The 20,957-nt window shown below is 43.6% G+C and overlaps 1 protein-coding gene across 1 annotated transcript in view; it reads right to left on the bottom strand.

Annotated features, from left to right (window-relative positions):
- Positions 1-20,957, bottom strand: part of LOC138676256 (collagen alpha-1(VII) chain-like) — an 831,262-nt gene that overhangs the window by 253,936 nt on the left and 556,369 nt on the right. Inside the window, exon 82 of the mRNA XM_069765365.1 lies at positions 15,433-15,468. Coding sequence (XP_069621466.1) covers positions 15,433-15,468 — 36 coding nt within the window. The remainder of the gene's footprint in view (positions 1-15,432; positions 15,469-20,957) is intronic.

The following is a 20,957-nucleotide window of genomic DNA, read 5'->3' as shown; positions in this document are numbered from 1 at the left end:
CCCGTGCCCTCAGCAATGCTGTTACAGGGAAAGTCCACCTAACCACAGACATGTGGACAAGTGCTTGTGGCCAGAGACGGTACATCTCACTGACGGCACACTGGGTTAACATAATGGAAGCTGGGACCCAGTTGGACCTTGGGATGGAACACTCCTCCTCTTCAGCCTTCATCTCTGAAATCAACACATCAGTCAGAAGCTGGAAGCACTGCAGCACTGCCTCAGCCAAGCGGCAACAGGCTGTGCTGAAGCTAATCTGCATAGGTGACAAACCGAACCATGCAGAAGAGTTGTGAACAGTGCTGAAAGAGCAGTCAGATATTTGGATGACACCGCTGAACCTACAGCCAGGCATGGTCTTGTGTGACAATGCCCAGAACCTGGTGGCGGCTCTGGGGCAAGGTGAGCTCACACACGTACCTTGCTTGGCCCATGTGCTTAACCTCGTTGTTCAACATTTTCTGAAAAGCTACCCGGAGCTGCCGGATCCGCTAGTGAAAGTATGCCATCTGTCTGCCCATTTTAGAAAGTCAGCTACAGCTTCAGCCGACCTATGTACCATCCTCCAAAACTTTGAGGACTGCACCAAGATGGTAAGCGGCGATGATGCCATAATTTGCATCACCATCCCGCTTCTCTGCATTCTGAAAAACTCTCTACTCACAATTAAAGAGAATGCATTGCAGGCAGAGCACGAGGACATGGAGCAAAGAACCATACAGGGGGATTACACTCAGCCCAGCCTCATGTCTCCACAATGCGGATTGGTAGGCAATGAGGAGGAGGAAGAACAGGAGCTAATTTCATGCGCTATTGACGGTACTACAAGCACAGCTGTCATACCATCTGTTCAGTGGGGATGGCCTAAGGACAGGGAGGATGAGGATGAGGAGGAGGACAGCATGGTCAATCGTCATGTTGGTGAGGACATGGAAGTCTTGCCTGTTAGCAGTCTGGCACGCATGGCTGACTTTATGTTGCGCTGCGTTTCACGTGACCCTCACATTATAAAAATTTTTGGTGACACTCATTACTGGTTGGTGACACTTCTAGACCCACGCTACAAGGAGAACTTTCAATCTCTTCTGCCAGTAAAATGTTGCAGTACCAGAGGGCCCTTGTAGAGGAATTACTTAGAAAATTCCCATGTGAGAACGTTGGCAGCAAACGTCAGAGTTTATTGTACAACCAAGGAGTCCAAGCAAGAGAGACAGAAGTACAATCCAGCTCAGGCAGGGGAACAATGGCAAAGCTCTGGCCCAGTTTTCTCAGACCCTCCCATCGTGCTGGCACAGAGGCAAGGTGTGCTGTCACAAGAAGTGCAATGTTTGGGAAGATGCTGAGGGAGTACCTAGCAGATCGTACAAACGTCCTCTGGGATTCCTCTGTGCCTTTTAATTATTGGGTATCCAAGCTGGACACGTGGCATGAACTGGCTCTCTATGCCTGGCCTGCCCTGCTGCTAGCACTCTGTCAGAGTAGGTTTTTAGTGCCGCTGGTGGAATTATAACAGATAATCACATCTGCCTGTCAACTGAAAATGCTGTCAGGCTGACTCTTATAAAAATTAACAAGGGCTGGATTGCGAAAGTCTTCTGTACACCACCAAATGAAAACAGCGAAACATAACCTCAAATACATTCTCTGTTTGGGGGTGTATTATCGTTTACCTCTTCACAACCACACATGGGTATACATTTCCAGATTTGGTCTGTTTGTTGTTATCCTCTTCCTTATCCTCATCCTCATCATCCACAACCAGTAGAACACCAGGGTAAACGGATTCCGTGATGCCAAAGTCACAAATTTTTTGGTGCAAGGGTGCAAATGTGATGCCATTACTGATTGGAAACCAAAACAAATGTTACTCCCACAGGGGGAAATGTCATAAAAAAGAGATGTGCGTCTATTATTCCCATTTATTCTTATATTTTCCATTTTCCCTATCTCTGGACAGTCCTCTAATGAGGTAGTGTATACCTCTACAATAGAAAATTATTCAAAGACTTTTATATTATATTTTTATTTATAGCCCTGTCTCTGAGCTGTTGCTAGGGACAAACACATCTCGTTGGACACATTCTGGCTTCAAATCTATGAACCTGTGTTCACCCCTCTCTTTTGTTATTTACTTTCATTGGTGGATTCACATTTTTTTTCCGTTCGATTTCATTATGATTTAGCTTTATGTCTCCTCATTCTCCACCACTAGATCACCAGACTTAATGTCTTCTGTGCCGCTACAGTCAGTCCATTTTTTGGCAAGGGTGTCTATGATGCCCATAGTATGTTTTTAAAAAATGTATCCCTCTTGGGGAAATGTTTGTCAGCCCATGCACTGCGTGTATGGGCATTACAAGTCTAGGAGACACAATACTTCACATTTGGCCTAATTTTTAACGAGGCCTTCAGCAATGTTTCCTAGTTCTCCATCACTAGATCACTAGGTTTAACGTCTTCTGTGCCGCTTCAGGAAGTCCAGGTTTTTGCAAGGTTGTGTCAGATACCCATATTATATTTTTTAAAAATGTACCCCCATGGGGAAATGTTTATTATCCCATGCTCTTAGTGTATGGGCATTACAAGTCTAGGAGACCCAATCCTTTAAATTGGGACTAGTTTTTAATGAGGCCTTCCTCCACCTCTCATCATTTTCAAACACTAGATCACCAGGGTTCACGTGTTCTGTGCTGCAACAGACAGTCAATTTTTTGGCAAGGGTGTCTATGATCCCCATGAAATATTTTTAAAAAATTTACCCCCCATGGGCAAATGCTTGTCAGGCCATGCACTCCATTACAAGTCTCAGAGACCCACACCCCTACATTGGTCCTACTTGTTAACTCAGTTTCCTGAAATGTCTCTTCCTTATCTGCCACTAGATTACCAGGGTGAATGTGCTCTGTACAGTTATAGGCCGGTGAATTTTGGGCAAGGGGGCTGTGATGGCACTAGCTTATTTAGTAAAAAGGTACCCCCCATTGGGGAATTGTTTGTCAGCTCATGCACTCCATTACAAGTCTCAGAGACGCACACCCCTACATTGGGCCTACTTATTAACTCGGTTTCCTGCAATGTCTCTTCCTTACCTGCCACTAGATGACCGGGGTAAACATGCTCTGTACTGTTATAGGCTGGTGAATTTTGGCAAGGGGCTGTGAGGGCACTAGTTTATTTATTAAAAAAGGTACCCCTCATTGGGGAATTGTTTGTCAGCTCATGCACTCCATTTCAAGTCTCAGGACCCACACTCCTACATTTGGCTTACTTTTTAACTCTGTTTCCTGCAATGCCTCTTCCTTACCTGCCACTAGATGACCAGGGTAAATGTGTTCTGTACTGTTATAGGCCACTGAATTTTGGGCAAGGGGGGCTGTGATGGCTATAGTATATTTTTAAAAAAGGTACCCCCATTGGTGAAACCACATCCTTGCTGGCAAAGACTTCATAACATTTGTGTACCTTAAAGAGCTCACTTGAAAAGCTCCTTTTTGTGTTGCCTGGTTGCTCACATTGGACACGATACACATCATATAAATTTGATAAAGCAATGCTGTTAGTTTGGCTCAGTAGTTCATTACAAATATTTCTTTGTCCACTATATTAGTTTCTCTCCTTGAGAGCCATAACTTTGGCTGCATCAAATATACAAATGGCGAATATACAAATGACGATTTGGAATCCAGATTGAAATATACCAAATACATTCAGACAATTACATAGCTGCATTTCTTGTAAAACATTTACAGATGTGACAGACAATTCTCATAGTGACACAATCTTGAGATATGTTTGTTTATTCACTTCACAAACAGTTCTAAGCTTCTATATGTTTGTTGCTTGTCATTGTAAAACATTAAGGTTTGCTGAACCTCTGCCTGTGGTGGTTTTATCTAAATCCTTTTGGCTTTTATATTCTAAGGGTTTATGGCCCCTTGTCTGATGACTCCATGATATCTCAGTTTCATCCGACCTTGAAAGCTGGCCACTTGAAAGACTGGGTCAAACTAGAGTTAATACACAGTGTAAATCATTATATAAGACCAGAGAAACATGACTAAGACAAATGCAAAAACTGGGGTACCTGTACGTGTACAGTGTGCTAATACCTGCATAATTGGGGACACCCATGCAGTGTAGTGAATCTCCCAGGGGTTCTCTGTCTTGGCATTGCTTCTCTGATATTCCAGACAAATGATGTTTAAAAGCCTCTTGGTGATGATGTAAGTATACTGTATGTAGTTAATCTTTATATATACTTAATCATTACATGTATTTAATCCAAATTTAACCTTTGTATATTAACATAAACAAAAGTGTACTCACTCATACTATTCAATCATACTATTCCTTTAATTTTAAACTTTGCAATAAAATTCCGTTGTATTGCATGTATTGGCCTTCTTTAAAGCCGTATCTGAGCCTTAGTGTTAAAAACTTGGCAAATAAAATCGCCAAATTCTCCTGTAAATAATTCTGCAAAAAGGGAACCATCATACCATTAAAAAATGCAAAAAGTTGATTGTCCTTCAATGTAGTGCATCCTGCTCTCAACATATTGTCGAGATCCCATTACTAGGGTTGAGCGACCTTGACTTTTTTAGGGTCGAGCCGGGTTTCGCGAAACCCGACTATCTCAAAAGTCGAGTCGAGTGAAATCGGCCGATTATGGCGAAAAGTCGAGGATCGACCGAAACACGAAACCCAATGCAAAGCTCTCTCTCTCTCTCTCTCTCTCTCTCTCCTCCGTCCGTCCCTGAACTGACAAGCTGGTGTTACACAGTGCAAATCGCTACAGCGCACAAGCGACAACATGGCGATAGGCGTCCACACCCCTAAGACCTATGTCATCACTGTGCCCCCGCCCCTTCATTGGCTGAAAAAAAGGCGCCAAGCGCGTCATACGAAACGCGACTTTGGCGCGAAAGTCGCGTACCGCATGGCCGACCCCACACAGGGATCGGGTCGGGTTTCATGAAACCCAACTTTGCCAAAAGTCGGCGACTTTTGAAAATGAACGATCCGTTTCGCTCAACCCTACCCATTACCATTTGAAAAGGGTTTGACAGTTTGACATTTCATGGTCCCCATTTTTTTTTCAAACTAACAGTCTCCTGTCTTCAATCACGTCATTCAGACTGCATTGTTGGGTATTCTCAAAATCTTAACTGAAAACAGACATAATTTTGTGTCACATTAGTAAACTTTATAGTCTTGCAAGGATTTAAAGTAGTCTTTTTCACTCGCTTTTGGACTAATTGGTGATATTTTTATCAGCCACAACTCTGAAGTTTTAGCAAGTTTTGGTGGAAGAGATACAGATTCTTTCCTTTTTTTTCCTTGCAGTCAGTTCTCCTTAACTCTGTGTGATTTTATATGTGATTTTTTTATTTGAACTTTGAGAAATGGATTTGGTAGGGGAAGAACGCACTTTCCTGACATTTGAAAAAAATCTTTTGGAACCATGCCTTGTTTCACATCTACCATCTTGCAATGTGCGATCTTTGCCTACAGTTTAACAGTTCAATTAATGCTTTTCTTTTCCATCAGAAGACAATTTCAGGAAAGCAACATTATTTTCTTTATCTGATGCAATAACAGTTAAAAAAAAAAGATCTTCAAGTGTTTCTGGGGAGAAAACGCACACTTTGCATGGAGATGTAATTAATTTTTTTGACATGGAAATGCCATTTACTTTGATATGTTGGAAATCTTGCACTAAAACCCCATTAATAATCATTTGGGTAGATTAACTTAGACCTTTTATGTATATTATTTGCGACTTCTGGATGTGCAAAATGCATATTGTGAAGTGGATTTTCATGGGACCATACAATATGTGGTTTCCAAGGTGCAATGGGGTGCATATGACTGGCTATTTTGCAGGGCAGACATTGCTGTAACTGCATATTGTACAAAATGCATATTGTGAAGTGGATTTTCATGGGCCCATCCAGTATGTGGGTTTCAAGGCATAATGGGGTGCATGTGACTGACTATGCAGCATCGCTGGCCTTGCTGCCAATGTGTAAAACAAAGGAGTATGGGAGTACAAAATGAATAATATGAAGTGGATTTTCATGGGCCCATCCAGTATGTGGGTTCACAGACTTATTGGGGTGCATATGAATTGGTAGCAGGGCAGGCCTTGCATTCAATTCAACATTTTTTCTGGAGGCACTCCTGGACATCTTATGAAAGGGGTATTGTGGTGCGTCGTAATTCTTGGCAGCCCATCCACTCACAGCGTAGGCTACAACAGTTTAGGAGACCCACAGTTTAATAATGGCCCTTTAAGAAGATTAATGCCGCCTGATTCATCAGTACAAGTAGGCTCTGGGACTTTAAGAGTCCCTCCTTCATAAATGAAACAAGATGGATCTGCTTATGTGTCACACACCACATGGCCAGCTAGGGTTGTTAAATGTTACAATGACATTTCCCAGTGAATGCATTTGTAGTGGTTGAAAGCAATGTTAAAGTTGAAAAACGCTTCAAAAACGCTGCATCTGAACTAAGCCCAAGTGGGGGAGGACATTTTCGGTCTGGGGTTCGGTCTGGGGTTGGCCTTACAGGCAAGTTATTAACCTGCAAAGGATGTACCTTGACATATTTCGCAGCAAAATCTGTTTTGGTTTCGTTTTAGTGTGTTTTTTGTGTCACTGGGAAAAATGGCATGAATCTCGGAAAAATTGTTTACAGTTGTGAATTAAGGGTTCAGGAATGCTTCCAGGGGCGATCCCCATGATGTCCCTGTGTCATTTGAGCAGTGTTTCCATCATTTTCAGATGTTTTTAGACCTTAAAAGGATCCCTGGAGGAGATCGCAGTAAAAATACTCGGGTCTCCCATAGACTTACATTGGGCTCGTTGCTCGGGTCGAGTACCCGAGTATTCCAATCTGCTTGACCCGAGCAACAAGCACCTGAGCATTTTAGTGCTCGCTCATCACTAGTATTTGTGTTGTTAATCACATGGTGCAAATTGATCTTACAATACAATGTGACTGTTAACTGACAGCAGTCATTACATCTGAGATTACACTGTTGTCCATTAAGATAAGTGCTATAACCTTAAAATGCAATTGGAACTTGATCTTATCTCTTTATTGGTTTTCTCACCCTCTGACTGGTTGAAACATTTGCAGATCTCCTTCTATCATACTCAGAGGCACAGCTGCTTTTAATGTGTAACTACTGAGAAGTGTGGTAGGAGACTTTGCCTCATATCATTGTGGAAGTCTAATATTTTTACTGATTTTTTCTTTGTATTTTTGAATTCTGGATATTACATTTAAAGGCTTCCCCAGACTGGTGTCCACTGGTTTAGATCCGGTCCGCCTGTCTGCCCTTACTCACACACTGAGGTCAACTTTGACACATGGTAAGGTTTTTAATATAAGACAGTGTAGGACCGTCCCGATCAGAGTCACCTTGTCGAGGTGGGATGGCTTTTATGCTATTTTTTTTATCAAAAAGAGTACTACTAAGAACTCTGTTTTATTTAAATGCACTTTTGCTTTATATTTATTTAGTCATTTAGTTTAGCAGGGTTTTTGCTCATTTTGTTTCTTGTAGGTTTTGTATGTTTTATGGCCAATGTGAACATGTGTTTATGTGTTGCATGTATACCCCGCTCCATGATGACTGACCCTTGGAGTCCCTAGGATAAATGTACAAACAACCCCCAGGTGAAATACATCTGATGAAGGCAGAGAATTGGAGCCTCACAATGGGGAGCAATCGAATGACAGTCAAAAAAGAAATTATGTGATGATGAAAAGCATATAAATATAGTACAAGGATTACATTGGTAAGACCAAGACGGAATTTAGAAGGAGGATGGGCAAGCACATTGGGGACGTGAGACACAAACGTGACACCCCGTTGGCAAGACATATGAATTGGGTGCATCAAGGTAACATTAAAGAAGTCTCATTCAGTGTGATAGAGGTAGTCAGATCCAATCCCAGGAGAGGCAATTTTGATAAGATGTTGCTTCAGAAAGAATGTGGGAGTTTTTGGATGGACTCATTGGCCCCTGCAGGTCTACAAGAGGTCATATTGTATGCCTGTTTTCTGTGATTTCAGCTCAATATATGAGCTCGTAAAACCTTGATTTAATTAAGCTACATGCTTGGTTGTTGTGTCTACAGCCCTATGGGAGAGACTTGAGGGTTAGTATAGTATTTTATTGCCATGACTAGTTATAATTGTTCCCTTTGTCTTGGGGCTCACATATTTATGTGATGATCAATCTTTATCAGTTTGGTTCTACAAATATGATCAATATTCTGATGCATCTGTGCTCATTCACAGGTTGATTTCTGTTTATGTCCATTGCGCCCATGTCCACATTCTGCAATATATTGTTGATGGTATACCCTCTCATCCAATTGTCATGTTTAGGGACGCGGATCTTTGTATCTGCCTGCCTACACATGCCCTCATCTGACCAATCATGCTCCTGACACAAAACCATGGGTATCTATCATCCTCCCAGCGGCACATTACTGCTGAGCATCAATAGTTTCTTAGAAGGAGAAGACTGAGTGTTCAAACAATGGAGCAGAGTCCTCCCTCCTCCGCATTCAACACAGACTGCAAGAGATTGAAATAACAGTGCACAAGCACACCCAGCCTGGGTTTGAGTACATTGACTGCATTATTGGTCATTTCCAGCGTGCGTGCAATGGATTTGTGCATGCTGTGGGAGGCGGTTCTGTGACATTCTCGGCCGTCCTCCCCCGCATGCGCACTCCACCGACATGCACACATGGGTGACACACTTCCGGTTCATCATTTACGGTCGTGTGTCACTGGATCCGGAGACAAGGTGTACGTGCATGGACAAGGTGCAGGCACACTGATGATGTTCTATGGCAGCGCCATTTTATTGAAGGTTAGGTGCCTGTCATGCCTATATCAAGGGGGAGGTACACATATACACATTGGGAAAAGGGGACATACATTTATCCACTACACTCCAGAATGCATTTCCAGCTGAGCGTGGGTCTCGGAACAGCCCATGTGTGTATAAATAAATGAGCACAGGCCAAGACCATGCAGCATCAACTCATCTCACCTCCTGGTGATGATCCATATTCGGTAAAACGCGTAGAGGTCACAAGCTAGTAATCATAAGTACCCCCTTATTCTGTTGGTCTGATATGTACCATGTACTATATTTATATGCTCTTTATCATCACATAATTTCTTTTTGACTGTCATTCGATTGCTCCCAATTGTGAGGCACCACTTCTCTGCCTTTATCTGATGTATTTAACCTAGGGGTTGTTTGTACATTTATTCTAGGGACTCCCAGGATCAGCCATCGTGGAGCGGGAGCACCGTATCCGATGTCAATTAGGGTGCCAACCTCAGCTGGCAGGCAGGATTTCTTTGGCAGGTAACAGTTTAGTGGGGTACTATACGTTAATCTTTGATCATCTAAACTTTATCTTATTGATGCCTCTCAATCCACTCACCCATTTATCTCTTTGACACTTGCCTATTTACAGCCACATGTCCAGCGGCCCGCCTGCCCTGGTATTCCTTCCTTTACATGCTCAATACATATGAGTTGGTAAATGATTCACTACAATAGGGGCAGTGAGGGACAGCCGCCAAGTAGAGAAGAGCGACTTTTACTTTTTTAGGATCGAGTTGGGTTTCGCGAAACAAAAGCCGGGTCGGGTGAAATTGGACGATTATTTTGAAAAGTCGGGGGCCGACCGAAACATGAAACCCAATCCAAGTCAATGGGGAATCAAAGTCGGCAGTGAGTGGAGGACAGGAAAACACCTACAGTGCCCATTTTAATGCCAAAAACATCAATTCTTATTTCTTAAGCTTGTCAATCTTAATTTACTTTATAACAATAGTTAGGCATTGAAAACAGGGGGTCATTTGGCTAAAGTTGTGGGGGGGTAGGGCTGGCTCAAGATTTTCGTGGGCCCAGGAAATGCGGAATACGTCACGGCGGTGGAGCAGGGAGAGGTAAGTATTTCAACTTTGCAAGTGCTGTGATCCTGAGCAAGCAGGGGGGGCCCACTCGTTGGCACTTGGCACTGGCACAGGGCCCCTCATAGTACGGCGGTGTGATTGACGGCGGGTGGTGCCTCCCACTGCCAGAGACACTTTTGCGTACTATGAGAGGCCCTGTGCCAGTGACGTCGCCAACGAGTATGCCCCCCCCACCTGATGAAGGAACCTGCACTTTCATCTGCACCTTCCTCTTTGTCCCCGTGTAAGGTGGTATAGTATTTGGGCAGAGGAACCTGACTTTCAGCAGGGTCAGATTCAGGCTGTGTAGAGTGCAAAGGGAATGTAGTGGTCTGGGTCAATGTACCAGCAGACTCATCTAGCAGTGGCTGGGCAATGGGCAGGATGAGGAGGAAACACAGATATAGGCCCAAATAATAAAGTAGGCTAAATGCAGTTCAAAATTTGTAACAGGACTAAACAGGCGGCATAGCTTTGTTCAGTGGAGGACAACTGTAATGAGTGGCGCAGACACAGTTAGTAGGCCCAAAATAAAAAAGTAGGCTGAAAGTAGTTCAAAATTGGTAACAGGACTAAACAGGTGGCCTAGCTTTGTTCAGTGGAGGACAACTGTAATGAGTGGTGCAGACACAGTTAGTAGGCCCAAATACAAAAGTAGGCTAAATGCAGTTCAAAATTGGTAACAGGACTAAACAGGCGGCATTGCTTTGTTCAGTGGAGGACAACTGTAATGAGTGGCGCAGACACAGTTTGTTGGCCCAAAATAAAAAAGTTGGCGAAATGCAGTTCAAAATTGTTAACAGGACTAAACAGGCGGCATTGGTTTGTTCAGTGGAGGACAACTGTAATGAGTGGCGCAGACACAGTTAGTAGGCCCAAAATAAAAAAAGTTGGCTAAATGCAGTTCAAAATTGGTAACAGGACTAAACAGGCGGCCTAGCTTTGTTCAGTGGAGGACAACTGTAATGAGTGGCGCAGACACCGTTAGTAGGCCCAAATACAAAAGTAGGCTAAAAGCAGTTCATAATTGGTAACAGGACTAAACAGGTGGCATTGCTTTGTTCAGTGGAGGACAACTTTAATGAGTGGCACAGACACAGTTAGTAGGCCCAAAATAAAAAAGTAGGCTAAATGCAGTTCAAAATTGGTAACAGGACTAAAGAGGTGGCCTAGCTTTGTTCAGTGGAGGACAACTGTAATGAGTGGCGCAGACACAGTTAGTAGGCCCAAATACAAAAGTAGGCTAAATGCAGTTCAAAATTGGTAACAGGACTAAACAGGCGGCATTGCTTTGTTCAGTGGAGGACAACTGTAATGAGTGGCGCAGACACAGTTTGTTGGCCCAAAATAAAAAAGTTGGCTAAATGCAGTTCAAAATTGGTAACAGGACTAAACAGGCGGCATTGGTTTGTTCAGTGGAGGACAACTGTAATCAGTGGCGCAGACACAGTTAGTAGGCCCAAAATAAAAAAAGTTGGCTAAATGCAGTTCAAAATTGGTAACAGGACTAAACAGGCGGCCTAGCTTTGTTCAGTGGAGGACAACTGTAATGAGTGGCGCAGACACCGTTAGTAGGCCCAAATACAAAAGTAGACTAAAAGCAGTTCATAATTGGTAACAGGACTAAACAGGCGGCATAGCTAGGTACTGGGGTGGGCTCCTCTGCTGAGTAGCAGACAGTGGTAGTAGGCGCAAAATATTAACTGGTCTAAATGGAGGCCAGGGCCCCTGTATATTTTAACTATCATCTATCATTTCAACAAATGTGTATTGGCAGTGCCATTGAAGGATTTAACAGCACAGACTACACAGTGGTGGAGCAGGGAGAGGTAAGTATTGCAAGTGGTAGAGCACTGTTCAAGCTTGGGGGAACCCTCTCTCGTGGGCGGCGATACAGGCACAGGGCCCCTCATATTACGACGGTGTGTCTGACGTTGGTTGTGCACCACCACCGTCAGATACACTTCATTGTACTATGAGGGACCATCTGCCAGTGCCGTTGCCCAAGAGTGGGCGCACCCACCTGTCCAGGCAAACAGCACTCGCACGGGTGCTTGCGCCAGGTGATGACCACGGCCCTGTGGGGGGAGTCAGCCCATTTAGGGAGGTATAAAAATGGCCTATGGTGGGCATTCAGCAGCGGCAAATGGAGGAATTGGAGAAGTCAGTAAGAGGAGGCCAAAAGCAAGACATTTTTCAGGCAAGCTACGTGTCAGCAGGAGAAGGTGGGGCAAAATAATTTGAAATCCATGATTGGTTCATTTTAATGAAGGTTAGATCATCAACATTCTGGGTAGCCAGACGTGTCCTTTTTTCGGTCAGTATTGAACCAGCAGAACTGAAGACTCTTTCTGTTAGCACACTAGTAGCAGGGCAAGCAAGCTCCTGTAATGCATATTCTGCCAATTCAGGCCAGGTGTCTATTTTAGATGCCCAGTAATCAAAGGGGAATGACCTGTGAGGGAGAACATCGATAAGGGAGGAAAAGTAGTTCGTAACCATACTGGACAAATGCTGTCTCCTGTCACTTTGAATCGATGCAGTGGCAGAAAGTGGCTGGAAGATATATGAAAAAATACAAGGACTGTAGTACAATTTCAATCTCCCTACAATGATCTCAGAAAAAGTATGGCAGCAATAAAAAGGACTGCTGCACACAAAAGTGTGGACAAATAAACAAGATAACTGTGCAGAAAGGAGCAACAGGATTTTTGCTTTTAAAAAAGCAGTTGGTTTGCACAGCGGCGTGCAAACAGCAATGCAGCTATCAGGGAGCCTTATAAGGCAGCCTAATAAGCTACAGAGCTGATGCACAAAAATATAGCCTCCACTGTCCCTTGCAAACAAATGGTGGTGTTGGACAGTGGAAATCGCTACAGCACAAGCTGTTTCGGGGCTTAATCTTCCCTCCCTAACTATATCCCTTCTTCTGATGAAGCTGCGGCAACCTCTCCCTATGCTACGATCGGCAGAAGTAAGATGGCGGTCGGCGTGCATGCTCCTTTATAGCCCCTGTGACGCTGCAGAAAGCAAGCCAATCACTGTCATGCCCTTCTCTAAGATGGTGGGGACCGAGACCTATGTCATCACGCTGCCCTCACTCTGCGTCCTCATTCATTGGCTGAAAAATGATGCTGAAAGCGTCATAAGAAACGCGACTTTGGCGCGAAGATCGCCGACCTCATGGCCAATCCCATACTAGGATCGGGTCGGGTTTCATGAAACCTGACTTGCCGAAAGTCGGCGATTTTTTAATTTGTCCGATCCGTTTCGCTCAACCCATTACTCGTATATATACATATGGTGCCAAGTGCAGAAACGAGGGTAATTATTGTAGGGTGTAATCAGAGAGTACTTTTTCATGTGTATGGTGTTTGTTGTTCTTTTTGTCTTTTTTAACTAATTACATTAAAAGTTATATTTTAAAACTACGGGGTTTCCCATGTTTGCCACTTTTTCTAGTTCAAGTAATAAAAATCTATGTGTTAAGAACTAGATTTAAGGCAGTTATCTTCTCACATAATTTAACTAACAAACCTAAACCCCCAAAACGATGTTGAAAAATTAAGTAATTCTTGTGTATATCACTCGTCACTGCTGATATCAAAAGGGGTATAATCTGGCACGAGGGAATATGAAATGGCCTGAGGTATAATAAAGCCTAATTCGGGTCTAGTATGGACTTGGGGAATACTATGGCCTCTTACTCAGGAAAAGTAAATTACTCCATAAGAAAGAAGGTCACCTTTAAGTTACTATCTGTAACTGAACTGTAATCTCTTAAGTGTTCTGCTGGACTGATATCTACCACTATATGGTCACCATATGGAAGTAATATCAGTGTTGGTCTTTGTATAGAGATTAATGATGGGCGAACCCCCCGATGTTCGAGATCGGCGGGTTCGCCCGAGTTTATAATAAAGTTCGAGTTCGGGGACAGACATGACATGAACTTGCGTCTGAACCACGAACTCAGACTTTACATATATGGGATGGGTACGGGTAGCTGTAAGAAAAGCAGAAAATTAATAATAAACATTAGAACTATACTTACCTGTCCAGCGACCCATCCTCCCGTCCTGCTGTCTCCCAGCCGCATCTGCTTCCGGGGCCGCTCATTAACTGCCGGCAGTATTCACTGAACTCGGCAGTCTTCGGCTTCTTCCGGCAGTGTGACGTCACCGCACAAACACTGCCAGAAAAAGCAGAAGACTGCCGAGTGCAGTGAATACCGGCAGAAGGTAATGAGCAGCCCCGGAAGCAGATGCGGCCAGGAGACAACGGGATGGGAGGATGCATCGCTGGACAGGTATGTATAATTATAATGCTTATTAATAATTTTATGCTTTTTTTTATAGTTCGAACTGGACCCGAACTGCAACATGGGTTTCCACTATGTGTTCGGTACGGTCCTAAACTTTATAGTTCTGGTTCGCCCATCCCTAATATAGATTTTTTATCGGTAACAGCCCCGTCATCTGCTGAGGTTCCTCTACACCCACAATTAGGGTGCTCTACCATATTTGTAATCAGAGTTACCTGGTTAGAGGCCCACTTTGATATTTCGCCCCCTGAGTTGAACATCTAGGTATGCCTCTGATTACAGTACATTTGTAATAGAGCTGTACGCCATGCCTCGTTTTTAGAAAATTGAAGTGATCAGTGCAAAAAGCTAAAATGTCACACGTTTTTCTTGTAAATACCACTTTTGCCACATTGTGATTTTATTTAATCCATAATACTGGCATACTGTAATGATAAACTGCCACCATTGAGTATTAAATCAGTTTCACCAAGAAAGGATGACAACTACTTGCAAAACCAGAAGGTGGAAAGATGATTATGAGGTAATTGTCTTATATAAAGGGTGGTTAGCAATGTCTGAGTATTGGGGATTTGATGATAGAGATCAATTACATCTTTAAAAAGAAAGGAAAAAGTACTTCATCAGCTAGGTTGCTATGGAGCGGTCATGCAAGGACATTCTCCCACTGCTTCTATAATAAGTGTGCCGCACAGTCATTTTGGGAAGATCTGTGTCTGACATGAGAATGACCACAGCCCATCACATCCAATAACAAAACAAAAAACTTTAGATATAAAAGTCTATTTATGTCACCCTGGCTTGGTTACAAAAATAATTTTTCTTCCATATGCGTTATGTGCCTGGTTCTTATTAGAGTAATGGACTTTAATTGTAATTATTGCAGTCCATATTTCTATATTTCCTAAAACCAAGGAATATTATTGTTCTCATTAAACAATGTGCAATTTGTACTGTTAGTATCATTTATTTTTCACTTAGAAAATAATTATAGCTATAATTATATAAATAGTGACTCTCCTCCGCTGCTCTAAAATCCCAGTCCATGTGTTCTGGAACCAGTGCTAAACTGGTACTGATCCACTGATCATGAGCATATACTTACTCTTTCACCTTTCATTCCTGGAAGTCCTTTTGTGCCCTGTAAAAAAAAAAACAGTTTTACAATCTGCACACAATAATGCCATTTGGTTTTGGCATTAAAACATCTGGACTAAATTAATAAACTAAAAGAATAAGAAGAAAAAACAAAAAGCAAGTGCTCTTCTGTGCTTTATTGTTCCTCCTGGACTATTGGGCAATTCTGGATATACAGCAGTGGTGCTCAGTGTTCTAAAGAAAATGAAATATACAGTATGCATTAGCAAATCCATGGCACTCACCCATCTTCTTTTAATTCATAAAAGTCCACTTTAGTTTGTGCACATTCAGCGGTAGGATAACAAACCGCTCAGATAGTCTAAGATTAACATGCCACATTGATGACGATGCTAGGTTGTCTGTGCTGTTTGTTAACCCACCATTTAGGTGCATTAAGATGATTTTATGGATTAGAAGCAGAATGGTGAGTGCCATGAGTTATATTGTAATGCTGAAAGACGAAAAAACAAAGACTGCATTCATAAATTCAGAATGAGGAATATGAAACAGTTAACGTGGTATATATTCTATGCTACATAAATGATCACCTTTCACTGAATAAATACAAAAATTGCTTTGGGACAGCAACCAATTGTAATTAATGTGGGTCCCTGAAGTAGGTCCACACTGATCATACATTATGACCTACTTCTTTTAAAGGACCATCTGATTTAGAGCAGTGAGTGAGGACTCATCTCATCTAAAAGTCAAATCAGAGATAAGCTATACAGTATATATATATATATATATACTAGATGGTGGCCCGATTCTAACGCATCGGGTATTCTAGAATATGCATGTCCACGTAGTATATTGCCCAGCCACTTAGTATATTGCCCAGCCACGTAGTATATTGCCCAGCCACGTAGTATATTGCACAGTGACATAGTATATTGTCCAGCCACGTAGTATATTGCCCAGACACGTTGTATATTGCCCAGCCACGTAGTATATTGCCCAGCCATGTAGTATATTGCCCAGTGACGTAGTATATTGCCCAGTGATGTAGTATATTGCCCAGCCACGTAGTATATTGCCAAGCCACGTAGTATATTGCCCAGCCACATAGTATATTGCCCAGCCACATATTATATTGCCCAACCACGTAGTATATTGCCCAGTGATGTAGTATATTGCCCAGCCACGTAGTATATTGCCCAGTTACGTAGTATATTGCCTAGTGACGTAGTATATTGCGCAGCCACGTAGTATATTGCCCAGTTACGTAGTATATTGCCCAGTGACGTAGTATACAGCACAGATCCCCGTAGTATATTGGCCAGTCACGTAGTATATTGGCCAGTGAGGTAGTATATTTCCCAGTGACGTAGTATATTTCCCAGTGACGTAGTATACTTCCCAGTGACGTAGTATACAGCACAGAGCCACGTAGTATATTGCACAGCGAAGTAGTATACAGCACAGAGCCACGTAGTATATTGGCCAGTCACGTAGTATATTGGCCAGCCAGGTTTGTCACAGGTTAAAAAATAAACATATACTCACCTTTCCGAGAGAGCCCTTGTAGTCCACGGCAGCTTCCGGTCCCAGGGGAACGCAGGACCTGTGATGACGTCGCGGTCACATGACCGTGATGTCATGGCAGGTCCTTCTCGCGCAGGTGCGCAGGGCCTGTGATGACATCGCGGTCACATGATCGTGACGTCATTGCAGGTCCTTCTGCCACCTGCAACGGAAGATGGCGGCCGGCGCGAGTATAGCAGGTTTTTTTTTTTTTTTTAACATTACATTTTTTACTATTGATGCCGCATAGGCAGTGTCAATAGTAAGAAGTTGGGGACACACAGGGTTAATAGCGGCGGTAACGGAGTGCAGAAACGCGGTCCGTTACCGCCGGCATTAACCCTGTGTTAGCGGTGACCGGAGGAGAGTATGTGGGAGACAGGCACTGACTGCGGGGAGTAAAGAGCGGCCATTTTCTTCCGAACTGTGCCCGTCGCTGATTGGTCGCGGCAGCCATGACAGGCAGCTGGCGAGACCCATCAGCGAATGAATAACCATGACAGAAGGACAGACAGACAGAGGGAAGTGACCCTTAGACAACTATATAGTAGATATATATATATATATATATATATATATATATACACTGCTCAATAAAATAAAGGGAACACTTAAACAACAGAATATAACTCCAAGTGAATCATACTTCTGTGAAATCAAACTGTCCACGTAGGAAGCAACACTGTTTGACAATCAATTTCACATGCTGTTGTGCAAATGGCACAACAGATGGAAATTATTGGCAATTATCAAGACACACTCAATAGAGGAGTGGTTCTGCAGGTGGGGACCACAGACCACATCTCAGTACCAATGCTTTCTGGCTGATGTTTTGGTCAGTTTTGAATGTTGGTTGTGCTTTCACACTCGTGGTAGCATGAGATGGACTCTACAACCCACACAAGTGGCTCAGGTAGTGCAGCTCATCCAGGAAGAAGCAAGAAGGTTTGCTGGAGATGCTACCAGGAGATAGGCCAGTACACCAGGGGGCCATAGGAGGGCAACAACCCAGCAGCAGGACCGCTACGTCAGCCTTTGTGGTGCAAGGAGGAACAGGAGGAGCACTGCCAGAGCCCTGCAAAGTGACCTCCAGCAGGACACAAATGTGCATGTGTCTGCACAAACATTTAGAAACCGACTCCATTAGGATGGTCTGGGTGCCCAAAGTCCACAGATGGGGGTTGTGCTCACAGCTCAACATCGTTCAGGACGCTTGGCATTTGCCACAGAACACCAGGATTGGCAAATTTACCACTGGCGCCTGTGCTCTTCACAGATAAAAGCAGGTTCACACTGAGCACATGTTACATGTTACTGATAGATAGATAGATAGATAGATAGATAGATAGATAGATAGATAGATAAGATTCCTAGCAGGGGTTAAGAAACGGCAAATGCAAGCATTACAGTAGATGGACATCCCATTAACATCAATGTACAATGCATCCAGAGTAAAGCTGGAGTGCAGAAGATTGCTGACCCTTGTTTTTCTTGCAACCAAATATTGAACTGTATAAGAGTATTCACAGAATATTTATTCTTCTGCAACACATTTGAACAGATATACAGTGGGGAAATAAAGTATTTAGTCATCCATCAATTGTGCAAGGTATCCCACTTAAAAAGATGGGAGAGGCCTGTAATTGACATCATAGGTAGACCCCAACTATGAGAGGCAAAATGAGAAAACAAATCCAGAAAATCACCTTGTCTCATTTGGCAAGATTTATTTTGCAAATTATGGTGGAAAACAAGTATTTGGTCACCTAATAACATGCAAGATTTCTGGCTCTCACAGACCTGTAACTTCTTCTTTGAGAGGCTCCTCTGTCCTCCACTCATTACCTATAGCAATGGCACCTGTTTGAACTTGTTATCAGTATAAAAGATACCTGTCCACAACCTGAAAATAGGGATTTTTGTGTACTCACCGTAAAATCCTTTTCTCCGAGCCATTCATTGGGGGACACAGACCGTGGGTGTATGCTGCTGCCAATAGGAGGCTGACACTAAGTGATACAAAAAAAGTTAGCTCCTCCCCTGCAGTATACACCCTCCTGCTGGCTCTCAGCTAACCAGTTCGGTGCAACAGCAGTAGGAGATCAATAACAATATATGAGCGTATAGCATGTCATATTATAAAAAAACAAGCATAAGCTAATAACAGGGTGGGAGCTGTGTCCCCCAATGAATGGCTCGGAGAAAAGGATTTTACGGTGAGTACACAAAAATCCCTATTTCTCCTTCGCCTCATTGGGGGACACAGACCGTGGGACGTCCCAAAGCAGTCCCTGGGTGGGGACAACAATAGATCAGGCCCTGTGTAACCGCTACTTACAAGTGCGCCACCGCGGCCTGCAGAGTCCGCCTGCCCAGACTCACATCTGTGGAAGTGTGGGAATTATAGTGCTTCAAGAATGCATGTGGACTGGACGAATCCGCAAGCTTGCAGGCGTGCCTTGCTGACGCCTGGTGCCTAGAACCCTTGATAGACAGGGAGATAGGCTGACATCTAGCACGGAAGGACTCCTGGATGGTGAAAGGAATTCACCATGTTATCATGGTCGATGAAACGGCTAAACCCTTCCTGAAAATGTCAGGAAGCCTTCCTCTACCGTCAGGAAGCCCAAATAAAACGTCCAACCTTCAGAAGGACGCCGTCCTCAAGATGTACCCACTCAGAGCACTCACTTCGTCCAGAATATGGGGCCAAAAGAGATGAGGGAAGAACTATGCCCTCATAACAGTGGTAATACATTACCACCTTGGTAACAAGGGATGGAGATGGCCTGAGGACAACCTTGCCTCGAAGGTAATAAGGGAAAAAAGTCTGAAAGAGCAGAGAAGCTAGCTCCGAAGACTCGTCAGAGTGAGAATATCGCAGAGGAGAATGGGACGACTATCCCTGATAGTAAAGTCTGCCCGGATGAAAAAAACGTTGGGGTCTGAAACAGACCCATGTGCCTCCTACAGACACTAAGCAAGAACTGGTTAGCTGAGAGCCAGCAGGAGGGTGTATACTGCAGGGGAGGAGCTAACTTTTTTTGTATCACTTAGTGTCAGCCTCCTATTGGCAGCAGCATACACCCACGGTCTGTGTCCCCCAATGAGGCGAAGGAGAAAATAAAATCAATAGTGGGCGGTTTGCTCCAGAGCGCCAAGAAGGTAGCACCAAAGGAAGGGTGAAAGTGCAAAGTCCCTCCGCAGCTCCAGCCAAACTCCTCCAATGGAGGATACAGACAGAAAAAAGAATGAAAGCTCAGTCTAAGGAGCGCAGAAAGAAGACTCTGACACCAAGATAGGGTTAAGCCACAACGCGTTTCAATGGAAATACCGTCTTCATCAGGTGAACAGAAAAAGTCACACTCCAAACTCCACTATGGTGAAGACCAAAGAGCTGTCGAAGGACACCAGAAACAAAATTGTAGCCCTGCACCAGACTGGGAAGACTGAATCTGCAATAGGCAAGCAGCTTGGTGTGATGAAATCAACTGTGGGAGCAATAATAAGAAAATGGAAGACAAACAAGACCACTGAAAATCTCCCTCGAACTGGGGCCCCATGCAAGATCTCACCCTGTGGGGTCAAAATGATCACAAAAACGGTGAGCAAAAGTGCCAGAACCACACGGGGGGACCTAGTGAATGACATGCATATAGCTGTGACCACCGTAACAAAGACTACCATCAGTAACACACTACACCCCCAGGGACTCAGATCCTGCAGTGCAAGATGTGTCCCCCTGCTTAAGCCAGTACATGTGCAGGCCCATCTGAAGTTTGCTAGAGAGCATTTGGATTATCCAGAAGAGTATTGGGCGAATGTCTTATAGTCTAATGAAACCAAGGTTAAACTGTTTGGTAGAAACTCGTCGTGTTTGGACGAGACAGAATGCTGAGTTGCATCCAAAGAACACCATACCTACTGTGAATCATGGGGGTGGCAACATCATGCTTTGGGGCTGTT

Source organism: Ranitomeya imitator, chromosome 4 (genome assembly GCF_032444005.1).
Source record: "Ranitomeya imitator isolate aRanImi1 chromosome 4, aRanImi1.pri, whole genome shotgun sequence".
Taxonomy (NCBI): domain Eukaryota; kingdom Metazoa; phylum Chordata; class Amphibia; order Anura; family Dendrobatidae; genus Ranitomeya; species Ranitomeya imitator.
The sequence above is the reverse complement of the archived record's forward strand: the minus strand, read 5'-3'. Positions and strand labels throughout refer to the sequence as shown.